General features: G+C 36.6%; 3 protein-coding genes across 6 annotated transcripts; 2 read left to right on the top strand and 1 right to left on the bottom strand.

The window, feature by feature from the left end:
- Window positions 1–3,777: 3,777 nt before the first annotated feature.
- Window positions 3,778–4,713, top strand: LOC131431517 (translocon-associated protein subunit delta). The gene is made up of 2 exons (XM_058597294.1): window positions 3,778–4,198; window positions 4,261–4,713. The coding sequence occupies exons 1-2, from the start codon at window positions 3,944–3,946 to the stop codon at window positions 4,519–4,521; spliced, it is 516 nt and encodes a 171-aa protein (XP_058453277.1). The 5' UTR covers window positions 3,778–3,943; the 3' UTR covers window positions 4,522–4,713.
- Window positions 4,714–6,933: 2,220 nt separating this feature from the next.
- LOC131431495 (uncharacterized) lies at window positions 6,934–12,309 on the bottom strand. 4 transcript variants are annotated; one of them, XR_009229685.1, is made up of 3 exons: window positions 11,930–12,309; window positions 11,557–11,716; window positions 6,934–7,242 (listed from the first exon to the last, which is right to left on the bottom strand). XR_009229685.1 is itself a non-coding variant. In XM_058597249.1 (2 exons), exons 1-2 carry the CDS (start codon window positions 11,173–11,175, stop codon window positions 7,196–7,198), a joined length of 1,041 nt encoding a protein of 346 aa, XP_058453232.1. In that variant the 5' UTR covers window positions 11,176–11,321; the 3' UTR covers window positions 6,934–7,195. The 4 variants fall into 4 exon arrangements, 1 of the variants encoding a protein (XP_058453232.1); XR_009229684.1 differs by having other exon boundaries at window positions 11,557–12,309; XM_058597249.1 differs by lacking the exons at window positions 11,557–11,716; window positions 11,930–12,309 and adding an exon at window positions 10,182–11,321.
- A 2,037-nt stretch (window positions 12,310–14,346) lies between these two features.
- LOC131429144 (protein ABHD18) lies at window positions 14,347–22,223 on the top strand. The gene is made up of 4 exons (XM_058593192.1): window positions 14,347–14,818; window positions 19,980–20,247; window positions 20,320–20,432; window positions 20,499–22,223. Exons 1-4 carry the CDS (start codon window positions 14,727–14,729, stop codon window positions 21,655–21,657), a joined length of 1,632 nt encoding a protein of 543 aa, XP_058449175.1. The 5' UTR covers window positions 14,347–14,726; the 3' UTR covers window positions 21,658–22,223.
- Window positions 22,224–25,956: the final 3,733 nt, after the last annotated feature.

Raw genomic sequence — 25,956 nt, 5'->3', positions numbered from 1 at the left:
CTACCAATAGAATCGAAAATATTCAACTTGAACGTGTATTACAACAATATTGAAGTTTTTCAATAGTACACTATTGAAAAACCTGTTTGATTTAACCCATGACAGCACCAGCCAATCAGAACGCGAGATGTCTGCATCTATACAAGAGCATCCATATAAAAGTTGAATGGTTCAATTTTCCTATCATTTGCTGAGCAACTCTCCCCGAAACAAGACACACGACAGCAACATCGAGGACCTGTCGTCTCATTGTTTCCCGATATGAATGCACGAGACACCGTCAGCACAATGAAACCGAAAAAGGCAGCTAAAAAGTCCAGCAAGGCCCATTGCCGAAACAAGACACACACGAGAACCATCTCAGATCTCAATATTTCCTACCAAAAGATTCATCAAGATGGGAGTTAAAATAATTTGCACCGTCACTAACACATTCAATTACGAACGGCAATGCGAAAGCGAAAGTGATGATTTTGAACACATCTTTATACTAGTTTACAAATATGCCGTGCGAAACAGAGTTGCCACAGATCAATATGTATTTTTGTCGCGAGTACTTTAGTATGCGGCCGAAAACAAAAATTGTTAGATCAATGTTTCCACTTGATTTGCGCATTCTACTTTCCAGGCGTATCAGAACTGGCTAAACTTAAAGCAATTCTAAATATTTCTTTATCACAGTGATGTGGTCATCCTGAAAAGGACGGGGTTTTCAACGGATGGCCAGCTGCAGATGACGAGGGATGATTTTCGTTTTCGTTGTCATGGGCAGCGTTACCGGTCAACTCCAACACTTCGGCAACCAAGTACTCCATCACTGCCGCCAGATAGACCGATGCACCAGCACTGACACGCTCGGCGTAGTTCCCCTTCCGAGGCAAACGATGGATTCTGCCGCCAACTGGGCACTTCAGACCAGCACGGTTTGAGCGGGACTTTGCCTTGCCCTTAATTGTTCCTCCACAGCTCGACGACCCATTCAGTATTACTGGCTGCCGCTCTGCTAACTCTCTCTTTTATATCGTTTCACTGTTTCCCGTTCTGCGTATAGGAAAGGAATTCTAACAAAGGGGACGTCCTACCGTGCTACCACTAGCACGTATAAAAAGAAATGTGATGTGAGAAATAGCGTCATTTAAGTTAAAGCAGCTACTCTGTACGTACGAGACACCGTCAGAACGATGGCTCCGAAGACAGGTAGAAAAGCAGATTTGTACCGTCACTAACACATTCAATTACGAACGGCAATGCGAAAGCGAAAATGATGACACATCTTTATACTAGTATGGGGTCGTGTGAAAATATGCCATGCGAAACAGGGTTGCCATATATACAGGTTAATCTGTATTATTATTATTACTATCATTATTATTATTAGAATCACTCTTGCATACCGAAGATCGTAGATACATTTCAGACCAGGCCATTGCAATTGTCTCGTACTGAAATTTCGAGAAGAATCAGATATCTTCGAACTTCATAGCTTCAATAAAAATAAACTACAAATTTGTCGTACCTAGCTTCCTATATTAGCAAATTAAAAAGGAATTGTTTCAAGTTTGGAATATATAGTTGTAGAATAGTAGCTGTTTAATGTAACTAAACTGTACTTTAATGTAGGTGTATCGCTTCAAATTCTATTAGTGAAAAAGAGGAAAGCTTGCACAATTCATACAATCAATCAACTAACTGATATTCGGAAAAGTGATGGGAGCGTGTCAGTTTTTTCGTATTCACGACATCCAGTTATGTCTCTGACATTACTCACCCGCCTTTTTTATCTATAACATCAATGGAAACAATTTATTACTCCAGGGAGCCCGTAGGGTCTAACATTTTCAAACATATTTTTTCTTTAATAATTTATTATAATGAAATATTTCAAGAATGTTTTGTCAAGTTTTGAAGTCAATCAAACTAGAAATTTTGGGCTTGTGTACCGAGCTCTTCGCAGTATGAGATAAGTAAAGATAAAGGCCCATAACTTGCTGAGTTTTGCTTCGATAGGCTTGAAAATTTCATAGAATATTCTTGAAATGTTTTACTAGAGGAAAATGCAAATAAAATAACAAATGATTTTTCAAAAGTGTCAGACCCTACCCGCCCCTTAAACTCAAACAAGTAAATAAGCTGTTTTTGTTTATTGTGTCTAGATTCAATACACACCAATTGAAAATAACATCAAGAATTTGAAAAAATTCTTTTGCAAAGTGCGTATAGCATACCATGTTGAACAAAAATGAAGAATGGTATAGAAATCACAATTTCCATCCATCAAAACTGACTCGATTTTCACCGAATAAAAAATATTGTAGAAAAACAATACCATTTGCTGTTACAGAACCTCCCACAATTTTGCTTTGAACATTGAAAAATATTTTAATATATTGTTATGCACTATTCAATTAATTGTGAACATGCTTTTCACAATAGAATGTATAGGTTGTTAAGTATCGTAACAATTTTCTTGGAAAACAATCAAATGTACAGTTTGCATATTGTTTGAAACACCACGTATACAATAAATTCAATTGTGAATCGTAGGAACAATACATTGAATCGTTGGAAATGAAATAAAATTATTGTCAAGATACAATAAAATGTATTGTAACCCATAGATCTAATTGTGAATCGATTGTTTATGCTGTAAAATTATGTCAATTGTATGGGTGCGCAGTGCTGCTATTTTGGCGCGCACGAATTTGACATTTCTCTCCCCTGCTTCTATGTACGAGATTCGATGCGGATTCGCCTGAGGGCACCATGTTCGCAAAAAAAGATGTTGCCAATGATTTGTTCGGGAAATGTGAGAGCTGGCTATCTTGTTAATATGGTGTCTTTGCTAATAGTTATGTTGCTATAACAATGGGCAATATTTTTCGGCGTGTATCGAACAATGTGCTCGTTCCTACCCCCAGTACTGAGATCAACTGTGGCCGTGTTTGTTGTCATCAGAGATGCCAGATATTTTCAGAGAAAATCTGTATTACCCTGTATAAAAAATCTGTATTTATCTGTATTCACTAATAAAATGTAATTTCTATAATGAAATGATGTTGAACCAAATACAAATAATAATTTAAATTATTATTTGTATTTATTATTAAATAATAAATAAATAATTTGTATTTGGTTGAACGCTATCTCAACAGATTATGGTTAAAGAATAAGATTTTCGATGAGCATTTATTTTTCATATCTTCGTAGTTTACAAAAATATGTAAAGACAAAATTTAATATGAATGTATTTTCAACCATAATTAAATACCAGACCAGCAGAAGAATCTTTTGATCTGCTAATGTCAGCAAGCCAAAGGGCCCTGCTAATTCAGCAGTCAAAGGGGCCCTGTTAGAGTGCAAGCGATAAATTTGCTCAGTTTTCCATCTGAAAAGGTCCTTTTAATTTACTGTAAGTGCATTACTCGCTTTGGTCAGTACCAAGTTTGGCTCTGCTTTCTCGTGCTCACTCTGTCTAAATGTTTTTTTTTGTGTTGATCATCAAAGATCTGCACACAAATTTTTACTTTAATTTGTGATTTGTCCGTTGATTAATAAACTTTCATCTCGTCACTGCAATCAAATACTAAAAGATAGCTCAGACGAAAACAGTTTAATTTTTCTTTATAACTTCTTGTGAAATCTGTATTAAATTTAGGAAATCTGTATAAAATCTGTATTCTGTGTTAGATCTGTATGAGGTTGTAAAAATCTGTATAATACAGATAAATCTGTATAAATGGCATCTCTGGTTGTCATTAAACTTGATAGCAAACTTCATCCAAGTGATTCCCAAGTCGATCTGTCACCGCTACGTGGCTGAACAACTCGTCGCACTCGCATTCAGGCAGGAATCGAAAGCACTGGTTTCATCGGCGGTAGTTCGAGTGGAAGATTCAAATACATTTTAGTTCCCGTTAAATTCGCAAAAAAAGTGAAAATTACAATGAACGCAAAAGCTCTACCCGTCCTCACCTTGATTGCCCTATTAGCTTCAGTCTGCAGTGCCAGCTCCTGCAGTAATCCGGAGGTAAAATCCAGCTTTTTCTCCACCTCGGATGCTACCATTGTCAGTCAAATTGCCTTCGTTACGGAGTTCACACTAAAATGTTCCAGCTCGGGATCCGAGAAGCTTCCGTTGTTTGCCGAAGTCGGTGGAAAATTAGCACCGGTTGTTCGAGTTGGTGATAATAAATACCAGGTAAAAAACACCTAAAAAAATATATGTAATAGACTAGAAATATTTTCTTTCGTTGTTTACAGGTCAGCTGGAACGAAGAAATCAAAAAGGCCAGCAGCGGCAAGTACACGATCCGATTGTTCGACGAGGAATCCTTCGCTGCTGTACGCAAAGCACAGCGTGCAGGTGATGATGTTCAGTCCGTCAAACCTCTGACTAATGTGATTGTGAACTTCCCCGGTGCGTACAAGGGACCGTGGATCAACTCGGAAATCTTGGCCACCGGAGTAGTAGCAATTGTGGCATATGTAGCATTTTCAACGCGATCCAAGCTGCTGGCGTAAATGCTTCGTTCCGGTTAGGGAAAGTCATCGCACAGGAGATTACATCCAGTCACGTTCATTCAATTACGCATTTTCTCACTGGATTACCTTCATTATTCATAGTGGATATGATAGGATCAGTTGAAAACTTGATAAGTTTTTTTTCTAGTTACATTGATACAAGGCTGATGAATAAATTATCGGTAACTATAACGATTTGTATCTTTTTCCATCACATCGCATCCCCGTAAACGTTCCACAAATCTTTGAATTTTCGGTGAGATTAATTTACTGATCAACCACACGAGGAGGAAGTCAAAAAAATTTGTTCAGCATTAAAATTTGTAAGTTACTAGAATAAACCGTCATAAAAAGCCTTCGATGAACTGGGTCTTAATTGTACACTTGATTAGGTTTACTATCAATTAGTGAGAGTATTTGGTCTTGCATAGTAAACTTCACTAGCCTTTTGATAAAAATTCATTATGCTATCAGAGAATCCAAATAGTTGAGTTAATAATTTTTCAACCGAACCAGCCACGATTAGAAACAGTATAGCAATTTTACTAATATGGGCATTCTCCGTGTGAGCGTTGTCGTTTCTTCAATATGAAGCCTTGATAAAGGCGATATTTACAAACATAGGAAAACAGTCAATGCTGCAAATCGTGAAATCAGTTTTCTCCGTTGTCGTTGAGCGGAAACTCAAAAAAAAAGTCTGTTCGAATAAGAACATTTTTGTAAAAAAATTACGGTTTTTCTTATTGATAAGTTAGAACAACTGAAAAAATAGAGCATTGGTCGGTGCTCAAAGATACTCCAGTGTTATACTGAAATGAATTCAATAAGTTTAGGCTCATTTGAAAGCCACTATTGGGTCATTGATCAAGTTCGAAGATCTACTAGGTGTTACGTCCGCTTTTAGAGATATAATGGAATAGGTGGCGTACGGCATTCTTTTTCTTAATTCTCTCGGAGATTATTGAACCGATTTCAACAATCTGAGGCTCGTTTAAAAGCTACTGTTATCGAGTACTCCAATTATTCTGAATGGAGTGAATCTATCTAATTTTTTTCAAACATTATCCAATAAAAAATATTAAGACTACTTGAATGGTAAGAGAAAGATAAGCGGCGAATTTTCAAAATAAACATACCAACAAGCAACAGTTTCTCCGGCGAATGATGAATAGTTTATAAACGGGTTAAATGAACAGCAACATCAATCTTTCTATGATCTACCTTATGATCAAAATAGAACCAAAATAGAATTTTTTATAAATTTCTTTATTATCGCCTTCAAAGTACTCTCCTCCTGCGGCAATACATGCATGCCAACGCTTGATCCAATTTTCCATACAAGTTTTATAGGCCGCCGAAGGTATGGCCTTTAGTTCACGCAGCGAATTCTCTTTTATGGTCTCTATGGCCTCAAAACGCGTTCCTCGCAATGGCAATTTGAGTCTGGGGAAGAGCAAAAAGTCACACGGGGCCATATCTGGAGAGTACGGTGCTTGGTTGATGATATTGGTTGAGTTTTTGGCCAAAAACTGCGACACAACCAACTTTTGAAGTTTAATATTTTGACCGTTGACAAACTACACCATTTATGGAAATGGTACGATACCGATCATAAACAACGTCGTATTTTTGCTTTTTTTTGTTACACCGTGGTTTTGAGAGGAGCCTGCAGCGCTTACGATGCGGATGCAAAAATAAATATCAAATAAATAGATTGGCACAAGTGCTCCGACGTGGCCTAGAGAGGCTAAATGGGCCGGAAATGTCATGAAGTCGGTTTATCACGGTATTATTTTCGTGGAATTGCAAATTTGCTATACGTTGGAAATACTACTGCCACCTACTCGACTGTTCGCCGCGATCTTTCAAAACGTTCCACTACGTTCTGGAACGATCCTGCCTGTTATAGAAATGTTCCATCTCCTTCGAATTGGACTTTTCGATACTAATCATTGTGCTTGTGGCGAAGGTTATCGCGATATTAATCATGTCGTTTGGACATGCGTGGAGTATCGTGATGTCAGATATCAACTAATAAATTCCTTGCGTACTCAAGGTAGACTATCCAATGTCCCAGTTCGCGAAATTCTTGCTTGTCGTGTCTGAAAAGTTCTTACTTTTTATAAGTTCACTGTCCTAGCTGACTTAACTGTCCCTAACTGGAGTTTCGGATAATATCACAACGAAATTAACTTGATGAAGGTTGAACACTAAAAGAGGACCTGCCTCTGTTTATTGATGGTTTTATGTTTTGTATTGATCGACTTTTCGATCAATACACACTAAATACATGTTATCGAATAAGGTGTAACTTTTCGAACATTGTATTAAATAAAGGTGGACACATTCGAAGAGGCGTTACATAACAGCTCTTCCTCCTAAGGATTTCAATATAATACAAATCGAAAAGAATTGACATTAATCAATTCTGTTTAATTCAGTTAATAAGCTATATACATAATCATTATCTTTTTTTTGTATCCTTAATCTTTTCGATCGCCTAATTGGCGAAGATGAAATTTCACACTGTTTCCTTTTTCGAGTTTTCTTTAATTCTTCATTAGAAAAACCTCGAAAGTCTTCTTCGTCCACGTCATTTCTTGTTGTCGCCGATCCTGCCACAGTAACAGGAAAATGAAGATTCGGCCGAGCCATTAAGTTCGAATTAACCACCCTAAGTTGACTTCGATGTGCGGTGACCTTGACGTTTCCAATTTCCACCTGTGAAATAGTTTTAGAAACTTGTCTTAAAAATGTTGCCTTAATCCATCGTGCATGATTATGGTGATTGTGGTTTTTGTACCACACCTCATCTCCAGCCATCAGATTATCTAAAGGACTTGCTACATTAATAGCAGAATTGTCCTTTAAAATAACCACATCATTTGGTTTTTCCTGTGGTACATGCGATGTTAGTGTTGTTAAAAAGTGTTTATATGTTTTTCTCGGATGGATTAGATCAATTAGAGTTTTAGGCGTGAAAGAGAAAATTTTCTCTGATGGGAATCGCCCATCACTAGTCATGCAGTTACGAAAGTTAAATAGAAATAAATTGATCTGGTCTTCCAGGTCCAACTCACTTATATCTGGTTCAAGCAGAAACTTTTTCAAAACCTCTTTAACCGTCCTTACCAGTCTCTCCGCTTGGCCATTGCTTGCAGGATTATATGGAGGACTTTTAAATACTTTAATACCTTGCTTTTCAAGAAAATGTGTAAAGACTGCTGAGTTGAATGGAGGACCACCGTCTGAAACTAAAACAGGCAATCCATAGCGAGCAAAATATGCTACTATCTTTTTCAAAACCTGGCCTGTATCTGTGCCTCTCTTCATCCACTCAATTTCCACCCACTTTGAGAAACTATCCACCAAAAGTAGAAAGGTGTGATGTTGAAAATGAAAGAAATCTATGTGTATACGACTAAAAGGTCTAGTTGTAGGAATCCATTTGGATTGTATCTTTTGTTTTGGTATTATCGCCATGCCGTTGCATGCATCACAATTTGAGACAAACTTTTCAATGTCTCCATTTATACCAACCCAATAAATAAATCGTCTTGCAAGTTGCTTCATTTTAACTACACCCCCGTGGTTAGCATGTAATAGTTTTAAAAGCTCGCTTTGCAGCGATTGTGGCACCATTACCCTGTCTTGATAAAGTAAGCACTCGTCAAACAATTCTAAATCATGCTGATTTGAAAATATGTTTGCAAAGCGCTTGTCAATTCGTTTTGGCCAACCACGTTTCATATATGCAATAATTTGTTGCAGAAATTTATCGTTCTTTGTCTGAGAAGCAATCTTGCTATGATCAATTGGCAATTCTTGCCCAAAATTAATACTTTTGATCATTTCTTTATCATAATCACTTGGAACCAATTGCTCTAATGGGAATCTGGAGCAAAAATCCGCGTTTCCCATTTGGGCAGAGGGTCTATATTTAATTTCAAAGTTATAAATGGAAAGTTCTAAAATGTATCTCTGTAATCTAGTAACATAAATTGAATGTTTACCTTCCTTCCCAAATATTCCTACTAAAGGCTTATGATCAGTATAAACATAAAAAAATTTCCCATAAAGGTATTTATGAAACTTTTTAATTGTGGACACCAAAGCTAAAGCTTCTAAATGTAAAATTGGATAGTTCTTTTGTGCTGAATTTAAAGAAAATGAAGTGAAACAAATCGGTTTCTCAACTTCGTCAATAATATGAGCAATTACTCCTCCTAAACCATACCCTGAAGCATCAGAAACTACTGCTATGGGCTTCAAAGGGTCATAAAACTCCAAAATATTAGCCTTTAACAAAGACTGTTTACTTTCCTCAAAAGCTTTGTCACAATTACTATCCCAAATATATTTAACATTATTCTTCAAAAGATTGTATAAATGGTACAGCTTTGAAGACAGATGTGGAATAAATTTATTATAATAATTTATAAGTCCTAAAAAGGACTTTAATTCTGTAACATTCTTTGGAATTTTAGCCTTCTGTATAGTAGTAATCTTTTCCGGACAAGGCATTAACCCGTCCTTACTTATTATATGGCCTAGATATTGAAGTTCTGTAACAAAAAATTTACACTTTTCAAAATTAACTTTAATATTAGCTTCAGCAAGTCTTTTTAAAACAACGAAAAGTTTTTGTTTGCAATCTTCCACACTATCTCCTGCAATAAGCACATCGTCCAAATAACAAAAAACATATTCTAAACCCTTTAATACTTGGTCCATTACTTGCTGGAAGATGGACGCACTAGATGATGCCCCTTGTGGCAGTCTATTGTAAGAAAATAAACCCTTTATAGTATTTATTACCATGAATTTTCTTGATTTCTTAGAGAGTGATAACTGGGTATATGCGCCTTCTAAATCTAATGCGCAAAAAACCTTACAACCTGCTAAACCAGCAAATAAATCTTGAGCTGTAGGCAATGGGTAAGTATTTGGAATTATAACTTTATTAACAGATACCTTGCAATCTATTACAAGTCTGATTTCATTATTTTTCTTTGCTACCACTACTACTGGAGAAGCCCATTGACTGGTTTGGATAGGAGTAATTACTTTCTCTCTCTCCAGCTTATTTAAATACTCTAAAACTTTATCCCTTAAACGATAGGGAACGTCATATGCTTTTTTAAAAATTGGTATATCTGATTTCAGCTCCAAATCAGCTTCATAACCAAGAATTGGTAAAGAAAAATCTTTTTTAAATAAATTTCCAAACTTTTGTTTTATTTCAGAGACAATTATGTCACTGCTAATTTCAGAAAGATTATTAATTTTTGAAAAATTTGAGAAAAATATTCTCCAGCTTGGAATGAAGGCATCCAACCATGGTCTGCCAAAAAGAGGAATGAAACAATTTTTGCAATTTAGTACTAATAGTTTCAAATTCTCTTGTTTTTCCCTAAAGTCAACTTTGACTTTAACCTCTCCAGCTATTATCAGCTTCGCGCCATTGACAACAATCAATTGTTTAGAGGATTTTTGTAGAGGTTTATTAAAAAGAGAAAAATACTGTGTTTTACTAATTACAGAAACGGAGGAACCACAGTCAACCTCCATTTCCAGTTGTTTATTCTCAACTTTCACCTTTACCAAACATGGTTCATTTATTTTGTTAATCGATGTCACATTCATGCATTCCAAATTACCTTCGTCTGAATCATCGTTGTCAGACTCCTCAGTCCTCATACGGTTCATCAAATCTGAAATATTCTGCGTGCTCGTACCTGACGTCCCAGGTTTCATTTGCTCCACCAGCTTGACGGCCTCTTTCTTCATATTTTTCAACCTAAAGCATCGTTTCTTCAAATGTCCTTTTAACCCACAAAAATCGCAAATTCTAGTTTCAAAGCTTTCTCGAAAGTCTGCCGGCTTAAAATTGCTATTTGGTTTCCAAGTATTTTTCTGTTGATATCTATTATATCCAAAATGCTTTTGATATCGAGGATTTCCGTATGGCCTAAACCCTAGTCTATCTTTTACTGGTAATCTGCTATTTTGTTTCTGAGGAATTGGATTATTGGCAGCATTATATGCCGCTGCCAGTTTACCCATAGCTTTCCCCATTGTATTTCCATTTGAAGCCATAGAAACGACATTGTGAATAGAAAATGGTTCAGAAGATAAAGTTTTAACATTGTTTTTTGCCGCTTCCCAGGTCTGTATAATTTTTTCCGCAGACTCGAGGGTTTGATCAGCTTCGCTTAGAATTCTCTGCTTAAGCATAACGTCTTTCAAACCAGCCAGCAAACGATCTCGTATTGCCGTATCCTTAAACGCACCGTAAGCACACAGTTCAGCCTGCAGTTTAAGTGCAAGCAGAAAATCTTCCGCTGATTCATCAACGTTTTGAATACGCTGATTAAAAGAAATACGTTGGCAAACGCCAGAGGCAGTTTTATCTAATCTCATTTTAAGTCTTTCTATCATAGTATTTAGCGGTACATCCGTTAAACTACCAGTCGGAAATAAAAGTTTGAGTTCTGAGTAAACGTACGGTCCCACCAAAGTAACAAAATGGGCCTTACGTTCAGCTTCTGGAATTTTATTAGCCATGAAAACGAAATCTAATCGTTCCACCCAATGGGTGAACGATGTGCCTTTCCTAAAAGGCTCCAATGTTGAAGCAAATGATTGAGCCATCTTTTCGAAAATAAAATTGAAGCGAAAATCAAATAAAATTATTCAAAAATATATCACAACACCCAAAAGAAAATGTTCATTCACAAATATAAAAAAGCACAAAAATGAGAACAGAATTAAAATAAATTCTTCATTAGCTAATTAGCCTACAAACCTTCAATGCACTCTATTATTTAAAAAAAACAGTCGGTTCGCTTAAATGTTATTTGCACTTCTAAAATAATTTATATACACACTATTTCGGATCGTTTAACGTAGTTTTTTTATATAATAATGATGATATTGGGCAAGAAATAAAATAATAGAAAAAAAATCACATGAGCCCAAATTGAAATTATATAATTTTTCTTGTAATAAAAAAAAAGAACAAAAAAAACTCACCGATTGATTCCAAACGTAATGCAGTTTCTTTTTCATCAATATAAATTTTCGTTTTATTCGTCGATTCTTTTAATTTTCCGATTTTTTTTTATAGCATGTACCCGTATAGGAATGGACGGTCGAATAAGCGTTTCCTTTTATTCTTTCCGATCGATGAAAACTCCAGCATGAAAAGATTTAAACAAACAAATGAATTAGAAAACTGAGAAAACAATAGCTTTTTGTTTTTTTTTAAATAGAACAATGAACCCTTTGTGTTAGTTTATTAGATTCAAAAGAATAATCACTTTTGTACAAAAAAACAAATGGAGGCAATTTCGCTTCCAAAAATGGCGCATCAAAAAAAAAAATGTGCCGTTGCCACCGTACTCACAGTTTTCAAGAACCTGTATCCGAAGTCTGCCCAGAAGAAACCACGCCAAAAAACCTCAGCCGGAAACGTCCTACTGCGAATTTGGATTCCTCGGTTTCAATCACGCCGGTTCTACGATGTTCCTCGTCGCCACTTGAAAAGTTCTTACTTTTTATAAGTTCACTGTCCTAGCTGACTTAACTGTCCCTAACTGGAGTTTCGGATAATATCACAACGAAATTAACTTGATGAAGGTTGAACACTAAAAGAGGACCTGCCTCTGTTTATTGATGGTTTTATGTTTTGTATTGATCGACTTTTCGATCAATACACACTAAATACATGTTATCGAATAAGGTGTAACTTTTCGAACATTGTATTAAATAAAGGTGGACACATTCGAAGAGGCGTTACATAACAGTGTCCTTACATATATGAAACTTCTTCATCATTTCATTAAATCCATTGGAGTTCCAATTTAAATTTTATTTTATGTTAGACTGTTTTCTTTTCCATGAGTTCAACCAATAGCCAGCTATTTCACATTGAATAAAAGTGATGAACTGATACAAATAAACCTGAAATAGTTATAAAATCATGTACAAAATAAAAGTGTTTTTATTATTATTATTATTATTATTATTATTTTTACGTTTCGTCTTTGACTCATCAGTGCAGAGCAGTTCAAATTGAACTACTTAGTGCTAAACTCGGCAGTTCAATTTGAACCGCTAAGCAGACGTAAAGTTTCTGCTATTTACAGAACACTTTTTGTTTTGCAACGGAGTGCAATGTCTTTTCTGACGTGCCGAACGAAAAATGTATTTTATTTAATGTAATTTAAAATAGCAACTCGCTTGATAAAAACAGTGTTCAGATTAACTAATGAATACCAACATACTAATATGATATTCGAAATGTATTAGGTTTAAAGTACTATGTATTACGGATGCCACGACTTAGAAAACTTATGTATATTGCCTGTGAAATAAACGTATTTATGGAGAAAAAATCCTTCTTCCGTGACACAACACCACATTTATATTTATATTTATTTATGACATTTATATCATTCAGCGAGGTTTATGGGTTTCTTGGTTTACCTATCGCCTCTTACTACTTTCCGTGTTTTTGTTGTTGGTGTCGTTGATTATCGTGGCAGTGCTGGAATTTCTTGGGAGAGGTGTAGAAATATTTTCGATGTCTTGGGTACAGGTGTTCATTATTTCGATTTCTCCTAGGACTTATCGTTATGTGTAGGTTTTAGATAGTATTGTTATTAGGTAGTTTCTCTTCCGAATAGAATGTTAAGATTAATAAACCTAATAAATTGAATATTTGGTCGATTACATCCTAAGGAAAATGCATATCACTCTAGGTTGATGTATTGAAGTGGTAATGACAACACTTTTTGTTGACGATGGATTGCACCTTCACGGATCGAAAACTCTGTATTTTTGGCAATGATTCGCATTTCTGAATTTATTTTAAACCGAATAATATTGACATGTTTCCCCAGTCGAGCCCCCATTCTACACACGCCATTCAAAAAATTGTTTATCGTTTAGTTGCACTACCTGCGCCAATATTAAGGTATTTTCAACTGCTAAAACTAACCGGCGCCAACTAGGTAAACAGTAAACAACTTTCAAAACAGACTGCATACAGTTGAAACTATTCATGCTATTTACGACTAGGTACCGGATTCTATAGGGCTAATAATATTAGCTAACGGGTTTTTGGGGTGACGAAAAAAGCGTGCGATAGTCCAATGTTCATGACAACAACATCGGATTGCATCGTTGTATGATGCAGTGACTAACCGCAATTGCGCTCTGGTAAAAACGAAGGGTAAATATTTTCCTTGCTGTACTTACAGTTATGAGACGTTTGTCGTTTTTTTGTCTAATTCTCCAAAATGACATCTATTATTTCGGTTGTATCTCTCAGACGTAGTGCGCCATGAAAACAAACATGACGTAAAAAGTTTATGAAAAAAAAAATAATTTGCTTGTGTAGTTTATCCATTCGACCTTTCAGTTTAGGCCCATATGGTAATGCTGCATCGGTAGTCGGACACGTACGGTAAATATCTGCCATCACAGGTTGATGGGTGGTAGGTGGTACTTCGCGCTGGTCATATACGCATTCACAGAGGTAATGTATACAAAGGGTATGATGTTTTACGCTAGTGTTAGTGTTGGCAGTCGGGAATTTGTTTTGACGGTTGCTCTCCGTCCGGTTTTATCACATCGCCAATCATCCGGCAACGTAATATATCGTACGATTTTTGTAAACATAACTGCATCTATAGTGGAGTGAGAGGAGAGAAGATACTTTTGGGAAGTGCACTCAGTGGCGGCACGTACACACAGTCGCCACAGTCTGATTCGGTGTTTGTTTGTATGATGTTATTTAAGGCACGGGTACTGCACCCGCCAGCCAGTACCAAGAAACAACTGAAACAGTGAACACACAATACAAACTCGAAAACATTACAAAGACTTTTTCATCATCAGCATTATAAATCATCACCAGCTTTTATGTTCGCATTAAAATAAATAGAATATCGTTAATTTTAAGGTTCAAAGTAAAAGGAGTAGTGAACGGCTGCACCGTGAAGTGATTTTTAGTTCGAAATCGCAGAAAAATAGTGCTGTACCGAGTATTAAATCAATAGTGTTGAGTCAGCTCGAACGAGAATCCGATCGTGAGGCGTGAATTAACTCTTGTTTAGAGAAGAAAAAACAAAGAAAATCAATTCATTTTTGTGAATTACCTACCGGACATCGGAACTTGATACAAAACTAGCAGCACCATGCCTCCATCGCGTTTGGACGGACTTTACAGATCGCTGCTGTTGACCAAATTTTTCTGCAAAGGCTGGGGAAAGCCGGAGAATCTTGAAAGGTATGTATACCAAGTTAGTAGAAGCAGCTAGAAAGCAACTAGAAAGTGATTTTTTCTGACACAACTTGCCATGTGGAAAAAGATCATTCTTATCAGTTTGGTAACTGTTTATCTGTAGTCTTTACCCAGGGGTTCAAGCAATCACTTCTGCAAATAGATTAGTGAGCTGTTGTTGAGAACAAGTGAAAATGGATCGGTTTTCGAAACTGGAACAAAGGCATTTGAACCGTGGTTTTGTAAATATATCTACTAAAAAAACAGTACAATCTCAAAGTGGACACAGAAAAATTATATAATATTTGTGCTTGTGTGTTGGCAAAAAGAAATCAGCGTCAGACATCGTGTTGCCTGGTGGCGTCCGACTCGGATGGTTCGATAGAACAGGACTAATTTTAGCACGCCGGTACCGCAAAACAAGAGCTTAGCAATAGCTTGATGAATCAATGAAAGTCGATGATCTAGAAAGATCTTCAATCAAAGAAGCCCATATCGGTTATGTTTGTTTACCGAATGTTGCCAAATAGTCCAAGGACAGTCGAGAGGCGGTAAATAATCAACGACGCAATTTATCCTTGCTGGGTGTCTTGCTGTGGGAGGCCTGTGCACCGTGCCGAGGGGGGTGTGTCAATCGATATATGTCACTATCGTTGACCTCGCATCAATGACGTAGTTTATTCGTGTATTGATTAGTTTGCTGACAGGGAACTGATTTGCGAAATTATAGTAACGCGTTTGCAATGTGAAAGAATTTTGTTTATAATTCTTCAGTCAACAATGGACTATTAGTGATAATACGGAGCTTCAATCATAACAAGCTGGGTTGAACCAATACATTAGTGCCGTGCAACCGTTGGGGGTCCTACACTAACACCAGTGTACTGCACTACGCCACATTTCCACGCCTGCTGTGACGCACGTACGCAACAGTTGACGGTGTTGATGTTTTCATCTATAACTTGTTTTGATCACTAGAAACTGCAGAACTAAAACTACAGTAAAAGTAGACTGAAATTAGTGGAAAAAAAACAGAAGAGAATCTCTTTTTTTCACTTTCATTCTTTCTTTGAGTAAAATTTAATAAACCTATTCCGCCCATTTTATGGCGGTATCTCCTGAAAATGTTCTTAATAATATTGTCAGAGTTTCTTGAACAATGAAATAGAAATTAATCATCTTAGCTTACAATTTTGGGTATTGCTTCATTATTCGAATCAACATAATGTAAACTTATAAAAATATCCATTCCTCGTTCAATTTTGCACAAGCACGTAGTGAGTAACAATTTCTTTTTGACTTTTGCTTTTTGTTTTCTCTTCTATTGATTACTAAGCCGTTTCTTGGTATTAAATGATATCCGAAACCTTCGGCTTTGACGACAGTTCTGAACAATTCATTGAAATCTTAATCATCGCTGCCCAATAAACAGACGGGAAAGTAAAAGAGAAACTGTCACATTATCATTTCGAAAAGAGCTCCGAATCAAATCCAAGCGGCAGAAAAATTTTCATTCTGAGTTCCATGCGGAATTCAGTATGAAATCCGAAACCATGCATACTTAGATTTTTTTCCCGAATCTCGGCAAAACTTTGCCGAGATTTGAACAGCCGAGTGCTCGGCAATCATCTCGGCAAACATTAAAACAACTGATATTCTCGGTATTTTTCATTTTACAGATAATTTGCTTTTACCGAGATTTTCGGTTTAAAGAAAACAATAAATTACCGAGATCTTCGTCGCTTTTGGAAACAAATTACCGAAATTATCGGTGTTGAATCATGTGAGCTTTTGCCAAGATTTTAAGCAATTAATCAAAACAAAATTTCAAATATAAAATAAACATTCCAGTTAAAACTCGTTATCATTGATTTATTTATTTCAACATGGTTGGCTCTTTAGCTAATAAACTAGGAAATGTAAAATAAAAAAAATATGTCCCATGAAGAAAACATTGTCAAATATATACTCCGTCGAATGGATGTACTTCCATGTTATTTATAGTAGAGAACACAATTCGATGCTCCGCAGAAAATCAGATTCCGGCTATAACGAAAGTAATGGCTCAATAAACATTGAATATTTAAAGAAATATGTCATACCGGAGTTCAATCAATTTCATGCAGTAGATTGGCGTTGCGAAGATCTTTATCGCGTAAGAATGCTCTGGGGGATTTCTTGTCACAAATATTCGTCGAACATTGAACATTCTAATTCTACATATGAACACATGCACTCATTTAGTTTTTCACTGAAGAAAAATGGCTACTTTGATGAATCACCAAATTTCGGTTATCTAAAAGTTGTTTACCGAGATTTCGGTAAATTGATATCATTAATTTCCTGATTTCGGCAAAACGACCAATTGCTGGTAAACACGGTAATTCACAAAACCGAACATCAGTATAACATTTTTAATTGCCGAGAAATCGGACATAATAAACCGATAATTTTGGAATAAGCTATGTTAGCCCAAATTTCAGTAAAATATCGCTTTGCCGTTCGTTTTCAGCATTTTTTTTTACGAGATTAAGTGTGTGAGGACTCCAGAGCAACAATCGGTTCCGAATAAATTTCGCCTCCAACACACTTAAATTTTATTGCTGAATCTCGGCGAAATAATTGCCGAGATTTGCACAGCCGAGGGCTCGGTAACCGAGACATATGTATTTACTGAGAATTTCGGCAATCCTGAACTGTCAATTATTGCCGAACTTGTCAGCAGCAAATTTTGCTGTTAGTTCGGCAAAAGCGATCGAGATCGAATCATGGATTACCGAGTCATCAGTAATCGAGTGTAGAAAGGATTTTGCTTTATTTTTGCACGAAAACTTTATCACGATGGCTAAGTTGGGGGAATGAGTGTATTTTATTAGTATTTTATTATAAATTTAAAAAAATCAAATCTCGAAAAAAATATCACAGATAAAAGCATTTGTTTCTAGCGCTCGCCCTACCAGGAAATAAACAAATATTCAAAAGTTTATATAAAAAAACATTTTGATTCCACTTAGCTTTTCACGTAATACTGAACTCTCTTTCATTCGCCAAATTCGTAAATATTTCTCAGCTCCATGAGAAATGGCGACGTCCGGTGCAGTACAAAATCGAATGGTGACATTAGATGACAAGTGTCGCGCCGAATTTCAGTGAAAGCTAACACACTGTTCGAAATCTTGGCAAACGGATTTGCTGATTTCGGTGTATTTTCTGTTTACGGACCAGTTCAGCCACATATTATGCCAAACTACGGCAATAAAATGCGCTTTACCGAGATATCAGAACTTAACTACAATAATGAATTTCGGCAATGAGCATGTGAACAATCAGTAAAATTTCATTATGCCGAGCTCGAGAGTCGGTTTCAATTCATGAAGTGAGCAAAAATTCAATGATACACGGGAAAGCCAGCGATCGCAAAACAACTAAAATATTAGTTGTTTTTCTGATTTTGATTGGTTAAAATTTTATACAACTAATCGAGTGTTGTTTTAACTAATCTATCATTTTTTATTTATCGTGCTGGCAGCTAAGCAAAGACACCCAACAAGTAATAAAATGTTTCAGTTGAGCAATGCCAAACACCCTGAGCGAACAATGAAACGTTTCAATTAGATGTCACTCGTGCAATTGAGCAAAGACACAATCCTAGCAAAGTTACTTGTATGCATGAAAGCAAAAAAATGTCTCAGTTGTTTCAACCAATTATTCAGTCATTTGAACTTAAAACGCCAATTGCAATAAATATTTTTTACTGTTAGCCTCTTCGGGGGCAGCTAATCGTTCACTGCTTGAATAACGAAATTTTACCTAATTAACTGCTTATATCTTTATCACTAAACTCACAAAGGATATGGAAATGAACCAAAAGATTATAATTCTCAAAAGGGAACTCACCAGAAAAATGGTCACAGGAAATTAGGAAATTTTTCCTTCACTTACAGAATGGCTCGCTGGTAAACCTAATGCTACAGATACACTTTCAAGAAAATACAAATAGTACCATTTCACTTTAGCAGCAAATTTTTAAGCGTTAAGCGGTTTTAATAACATTGACATGAACTGTCCTAGAATACATTACTCTCAGATGAAATTAAAACATTTATACTGTAGGAATATCTATTTAACACATGGAACACTTATTTTACAATTAACTGTTATATTCTGCTGCATACTTTCACTTACATAAAACTACCACTACGTAACTAACATGAATGACGTTCATTTACCATTGAAAATTTTCAATATGAAACGCTTCTGGTGAAATGAAGAACGCAGATATAATCGAAAGAGAAAGTAAACAAAGAGAATCTGTCAATTGTTTTAAGGCCCTTTTGAAATGTTCACGTCGAATCGTGCTGAACTAGCAGTTGAGTAAGAATTTATTACTCAGTTCGTCTTTGAGACGATAATGCCACTCGCTGTAACGGCCTTTTGGAATCGAGAATTCGATGAATATTAGAAAAAGTCCTGAATAAATGCAAATGATAGTTTCTCTGTGCTGACTTTCTCTTTGCATTATCAAGGCTTGTTCCTACATTTTCCGATCAATTTTTCAATACAGATCGATTATTTAATGTAAATAGATGAGACGATTGCAATACTGAAAAAAATCGAAAGGGAGTGTAAACAAAAAATTTGGCCCTTTTGTCGTGAGACTATCGACTTGAGTCGACGCATTTCCCAATGCTGTAACTTAACTTAAGTAGAGTAAACTTTTCGTCTGCTAAGTTGCAAGTGCGGTTCACTTTAAACTGCTTTAAATTGTACCGAAAAACAGGAATTGCTTTTTTTATCGCCTCTTAGAAGATTGTGTTCGGTACCGTAAAATGTAAAATGAAGGCAAATAAATAAACATATAAATAGTTTTAATCTTGACACGAGAAATAGAATCCAAAGTTCACAGATCCGCAATCAATGAATCCCTAGTATGCATTCTTCTGACCTAATTCTCCATCCACAAATAGACAAACTTTGGTCAAGATAGTAAACGACGAAAAGTCGTTATTTTTAGACCCTTTTTGCATTGCATACCGCAACAGCATCCGCTCGTGTTGTCCACCCATGCCAGACATTTTTTCAACGGTGCACGCGCTAGGCTCAATACAACGAAACAACACACAAAAAAAACACGATCAGCTGATGCCCAAACCGTTTTCTATTTCAGACTCTTCGAATTCCGCAAGATCATCTCGAATCGGGCAGCCTGTTCGAAGCTTGTGCCGCGGGACTATCCGGTCGAAATTACCAAAGAGGAACAAACGTCCGACTGTAAGATCATCGAGGGTAAATTCAAAACACCACTGGAAATCTATCTGCCCGGGCTGGTACCGGATGTGGTTCAGGATGCACACTTCCAGATGCTGCTACCGCACAAATGGAACGACGAACGTTTCAAGCCGATGTGCATTCATCTCGCCGGAACCGGTGATCACGTGAGTGTTTGCGAATTGAGGTCTAACTCGATGATCATTTCTTTGACTAACACCATACTATTTCCATTCCAGTACTTCTGGAAACGACGCAATCTAATTGCAAAACCTCTTCTGAAGGAAGCAAACCTCGGGGCAATTATTCTAGAGAACCCATTCTACGGATTGCGCAAACCAAAAGATCAAAAGTAAGTAACATTTTGATTTGTTCTTTCAATTTCAATAAAACAATATCGTTGTTCCTCATTCAACAGAGCATCGAGTCTTCACAATGTCTCGGACATCTTCGTGATGGGCGGTTGTCTGGTGCTAGAATCACTGGTCCTGCTTAATTGGTGCGAGCGCAATGGTTATGGTCCCCTCGGAATTACCGGGCTGTCGATGGGTGGTCACATGGCTTCGCTTGCCGCTACCAACTGGCCAAAGCCGTTGGTTTTGGTACCTTGTTTAAGCTGGTCAACCGCTTCGGCCGTCTTTACGGAGGGCGTCATGAGTCATTCGATCAGCTGGGACGTTTTGGAAACGCAGTATTTTACCGACGGCAAATTCCGAGAGCGCTTGTCCAAGATGGTAACCGTTGTGGATGATGCGTTTGTAGCTGGTCAGCATTTCGTACAAAATTTCAAGCAATCTGTTCAGGAATTGAAGAGAGATATCTCGGACACAAACCAACTGGCAAGCGAAGATTCTTTCAACGATGTAAATTTAACAGTAGTCCGCGAGACCACTCCCGAAAGAGAGCAGAAGCGGATCCAAATTAATCGTCGAAACGTACTAAATCTGTCGCAACCGTTGCTCAATAAATTGCTGTCGAATGTGAAGTGCGAGTTAACACAGGACGAAATCGACGAGTTGAATATGAAAATTCAAATTGCGCTCAAAAAGTACAAGGAGGAAAACAAGACTGATCAGGATGCGATGATTTTGGAAGTGAAAGCCGAGGATGTGTCAGAGACGGCACCGTCCAAGTCACTGGGAGCTAAAATTATGGAGTATCTCAGCTGGGGAAGTAACAGTAACACGGATGTAGCACCGTTGATGGAGAAGCGGGAGCCAATCGATACCACCAAAACCCGTTGGTGGGAGCGGGAAGCGCTGCAGTTCATGCGCGGTATGATGGATGAGTGTACTCATCTGAAAAACTTTTCGGTTCCCTTCGACACTTCGTTGATCATAGCCGTTTGCGCCAAAGATGATGCGTACATTCCACGTGAGGGTTGCTCTAGTTTGGAAGATATTTGGCCAGGAGCTGAGATTCGGTATCTCGATGCAGGACACGTCAGTGCCTATGTTTTGCACCAGAAACTGTTCCGATCATGCATAGTCGAAGCATTCGAGCGAGCCCGAAAGAAGTGGATTCCGGAGCATGAACGATTGCATGAAGTGAACAGTAATCTAAAACGTTTGGAATAAATTGTTAACAGTCCAATGATTTGGACTAAAAATCTCTTCGACCCTCGTTGAGGGAAAAGGCTGTGACGAAACTTTTACATTGAACTAACCCAAAAAAATAGCAAAATCGATAAAAAAAATCTCAAGTCATTCCAGACGAGCAACCCTGCACCGTGGAAGCGAACTGTTTTTATTCGGATACGCGGAAATATCAGGTGTCGAAAAGAATGCACTTGTCAAAAAAAAGGCAACCGAAACTGTAAATACTACGACGAGAGATTATCGAACCTCGAATAAGTTTGATTTTGTGAGGAAAGCTAATGTATATATATATGAAGGACAGCGCTTTGCATTTACTTCTTATCCAGAAGTAAATTGAGGAAGCGACCAAGCAGAAGACTGCCAGGGAAAGCGTATCGAGGAGCGCAGCTTGTATTTTTAAGCAATCAGTATTTCCAACAAAAAAACTATGTTTAGAAATCATGCAACGCTTGAATTTAGTCGAAAGACAACACATGTACAATTTCCATACAGAAATACATTCATTGTAGCTTTAGATGTAGCGTCACCCGCTACTGGATGGCAAATGGTTGGGGTTTCCGTTATACTGGATGACATGGCCCTTGTATAGATCTTTTCTGTATACACTCAAGTCTTTTTTAAAAAACTTTGACTTTTTGACTTTGAAAATTATTATTACACAAAAACGCATAACATGAAAATTCACTTAAAAAAATGCATAAAATGAAAATTGAATGTGCATTAATGGTGATCGTTTTCTTGTACGGAACTACCCTGCCCATACTTGCATATCAGTCCCATATGGAAAATCAGCAAGTCGAGAAAAAGACGATTAAAATTTTATTTACGATTTTTTTGATTTATTGTGCTACCTAATGCTTAATATTATTATTAATTATTATTATATTATTACATGAAATTATTATTATTATATTATTACATGAAATTATTATTATTATATTATTACATGAATTATCGATAATACACCTTTGCTTTTCCAATATTGCAACAAATGAAATTATTGAAATTTGCACTAAATGGGACTGATATGCGGGTACTTTGCATATGGGATAGACATGAGTTGATATTTTTTTCACATTTTACTGAACAAACCCTCAACTTTTATTGTAATTTCTGAGAGTATATTGAAGATAGATTGAAGTCCTCAAGCTAACTCAATATTGACGAAAATCGATATGGGACTGGTATGGGCAGTACCTTAATATTATTTTTTTTGCAAATACGCTTTTGGACACAGATATTTTCCCGTACTACAATTCTTTGTAGCTTTTGGACACAGATATTTTACAATTCGTTTCGTACATAGCCACTTCAACGTCTACATCCGTTTCGTAGAATCGACCTTATTTTTTTTAATTTTATGAACACAACACGTAACACAAAAGTCAATTATGCTCTTACTTATGTGGACGAGTATTATAAGTAAAACATGATTCTCGTCATAGTCATTCACGAATTTATCCGTAGTACCACAAGGCGGCAATATTAGTCCCACTTTTATCTAACTATTCTTTAATGATGCTGCTGTGTTGCTCGGTTTAATGTCAGAATTGAGAAATGTTCCTCTCGGCTTAATATCAGCAACGTCCCAATGAACTGAATCTTACAATTGTCTACAATACAATTGAAAGTAAATTCTTTTAAGAGTTGATCATGTAACTAATCGTGGCGTTTTTTTATGTCAAACTGACCTAATTTTTACTTGAAAATGGACGCGTGCTGTCGCAACAATAATCAAAAGACGATAAGAACTCACCCGGCTTATGTCTCTTCTTGAACTCCACCTCCATTCCAACACTTTTTATTTCATGAATTTCTCACATTTGGTTCAATTAAAAAAAAAAAGTGCTGTAGTCTTTTAGTTAAGGAAAAATTACGGGTGTGTAATGTCACAGACATAACTGGATGTCGTGAATACGAACATAACTGAAACGCTTTCTTCTTACTTTCGAATATCAATTAGTTGCTCACTTGTATTGATTATGCCAGCTTTCCCCTTTTTCACTACTAGAATTTGAAACGATGCACCTAAACTCAGCCGGTGCTATGCATTTTATATAGCAAATTAATATAAAGTTTCTACAACTACGAAATCCAACTGGTTGAAAAAAGGACCGTATACCGTACAGTAAAGTAAAATTTCGCTTAGTTCTTTGGGAATATGTTAATGGTTTTAAAAAGAACCGACACGAAGAATTCAGGGATTAGAGACTGGACCTGAGTTCAAGAACTACATTCAGAACTTAGAACAGGCTCAGAATTCATTTGAAACTTAGTTTTTGGACTAGTTGCGAAACTGAATTCAGTTCCAACATACAGGTTTTGAATTCTAAACCTGTATTCTGGAACTAAGTTCCTGAACCATAATTTTGAAACTAAATTCTCCTCCCGACGATCGACGATCGTGGAAATGAAAGCACGATAATAAGCGTCTGAGGCTTTATACTAAGTTTGTTCTTACTGATGTTGGTAGGAGAATCTCATCTCGATGTCCAGTTCCGTCCGAAGCACTAGAACAAATCAATGATTTTCAATCAAAGTTCACCTATTATGAAGCCCTTACCCAAGATTTCGTTTCGGGAGGTGCCCAAAGATACAAATATAATGTTACTCAAGATTGCTGATGCACCTAATGTTTGATGTTTTAACAGACACTTTAAACTTTTCCACTGGAACTGTTATTGTATTACATTTCTTAACGTTTAATGTATTGTTATTTCTATAATAGATGTCTGAGACCTTCTAAATAATTATATATCTGTTTTTGATTTTTCGAGGGGAAAGGGCCCCTCGGGCCACCCCTCTGGGTTCGAGACTGCTTTTATACTCGTCCAGTAGATAATCGGAACTGTTATGTGCTTGATTACCTCAAAACCGTTGTCCGGGTGCGAAAAAGGCAAACAAGCGTGATGAATTTTCCTCATTATTTCCAAAAGTTTCAGAAAACTTTGTTTTTCAATTATTTATGCTTTTCTCACGCTGTTGAAAATTGTATCACAAATTCCTGATCATATTTCCTATAGTTTGTAGAAAAACTTATGTTTCTGGGTTAAGTACATCAAGAGATATTCGCGATAAAGTTCTACCCATTCTTGTACAGGGTAAATTTTGAAAAGGCGCCCCATAGTAAAGTAAGTCGTATTCACGACAAAAAAAACTTCAAATGTTTTCGATAAGTATACATCGGAAAACCTCTTAATGGCTTATGTTTTGTTATTCTGGAATGTTTTAAAGTAAATAGCTCGATCTGGAGCTTTTGTACACGTGTTGGCATTGAATTCAGTTGATAAAATGGAGACTTGGATTAAAATGGACGAGTGATTCGAAACGAGCTAAGGGGCAAACCACTCTAAACTTTGGACTATCCCAGACAAATAAATTCGTTTAATCCGAGGTATAGGTTAGACTACAATTCCACACGGTCCTTCCAAAAACCTTTTCATTCTTATCCCTTCTACTTTTTTAATTTCTCGCAATCCCTACTAAATTTGCTCACACACTTAGATTTTTTTCCCCGAATCTCGATTAAACTATGCCGAGTACTCGGCAAACATTAAAACAACTGAAATTATTGATATTTTTCATACGACAGATAATTTGCATTTTCGGTTTCGAGAAGAATATGAAGTACCGAAATTTTCGTCACTTTTGGAAACAACTTACCGAAATTATCGGTGTTGAGGCATGTGAATTAATGCCTAGATTTTAGGCAATTAATTAAAATTAAATTTTTAAATTGAAATAAATATTCCAGTTAAAATTCGTTATCATAGATTTATCGATTTCAATATTATGTTGGCTGTTTAACTAATAGCAGACCCTGTCAGCTTGGAGCGATCTCAATCTTCAGTTCAGCAACGCCATCGCACGGCATCATATTCAACATATCATGTCAATTGTATGGGTGCGCAGTGCTGCTGTTTTGGCGCGCACGAATTTGACATTTCTCTCCCCTACTTCTATGTACGAGATTCGATGCGAACTCGCCTGAGGGCACCATGCTCGCAAAAAAGGATGTTGCCAATGATTTGTTCGGGAAATGTGAGAGCTGGATATCTTGTTAATATGATGTCTTTGCTAATGGGCTCGGAAATACAAAATAAGAAATAATATATCACATGAAGAAAATACTGTTAAACACATACACCGAAGAATGAATGCACTTCCATGTCATTTACAGTAGGGAACTCAATTCGATTTTCCACCGAAAATCAGAAATGGCCCAATAAAACATTGAATATTTAAAGGAATATATCATACCGGAATCCAATCAATTTC

Source organism: Malaya genurostris, chromosome 2 (genome assembly GCF_030247185.1).
Source record: "Malaya genurostris strain Urasoe2022 chromosome 2, Malgen_1.1, whole genome shotgun sequence".
Taxonomy (NCBI): Eukaryota; Metazoa; Arthropoda; class Insecta; order Diptera; family Culicidae; genus Malaya; species Malaya genurostris.
The sequence above is the reverse complement of the archived record's forward strand: the minus strand, read 5'-3'. Positions and strand labels throughout refer to the sequence as shown.

Bases quoted from the DNA above. Each gene is read 5' to 3' on its own strand.
- LOC131431517 (XM_058597294.1), top strand. From the start codon at position 3,944: ATGAACGCAAAAGCTCTACCCGTCCTCACCTTGATTGCCCTATTAGCT. The intron at 4,199-4,260 runs GTAAAAAACACC...CGTTGTTTACAG, and splicing joins TTGGTGATAATAAATACCAG to GTCAGCTGGAACGAAGAAAT.
- LOC131431495 (XM_058597249.1), bottom strand. From the start codon at position 11,175: ATGGCTCAATCATTTGCTTCAACATTGGAGCCTTTTAGGAAAGGCACA. The intron at 7,243-10,181 runs GTAATTTGGAAT...ACTATTTCACAG, and splicing joins CAACGATGATTCAGACGAAG to GTGGAAATTGGAAACGTCAA.
- LOC131429144 (XM_058593192.1), top strand. From the start codon at position 14,727: ATGCCTCCATCGCGTTTGGACGGACTTTACAGATCGCTGCTGTTGACC. The intron at 14,819-19,979 runs GTATGTATACCA...TTTCTATTTCAG, and splicing joins AAGCCGGAGAATCTTGAAAG to ACTCTTCGAATTCCGCAAGA. The intron at 20,433-20,498 runs GTAAGTAACATT...CTCATTCAACAG, and splicing joins CGCAAACCAAAAGATCAAAA to AGCATCGAGTCTTCACAATG.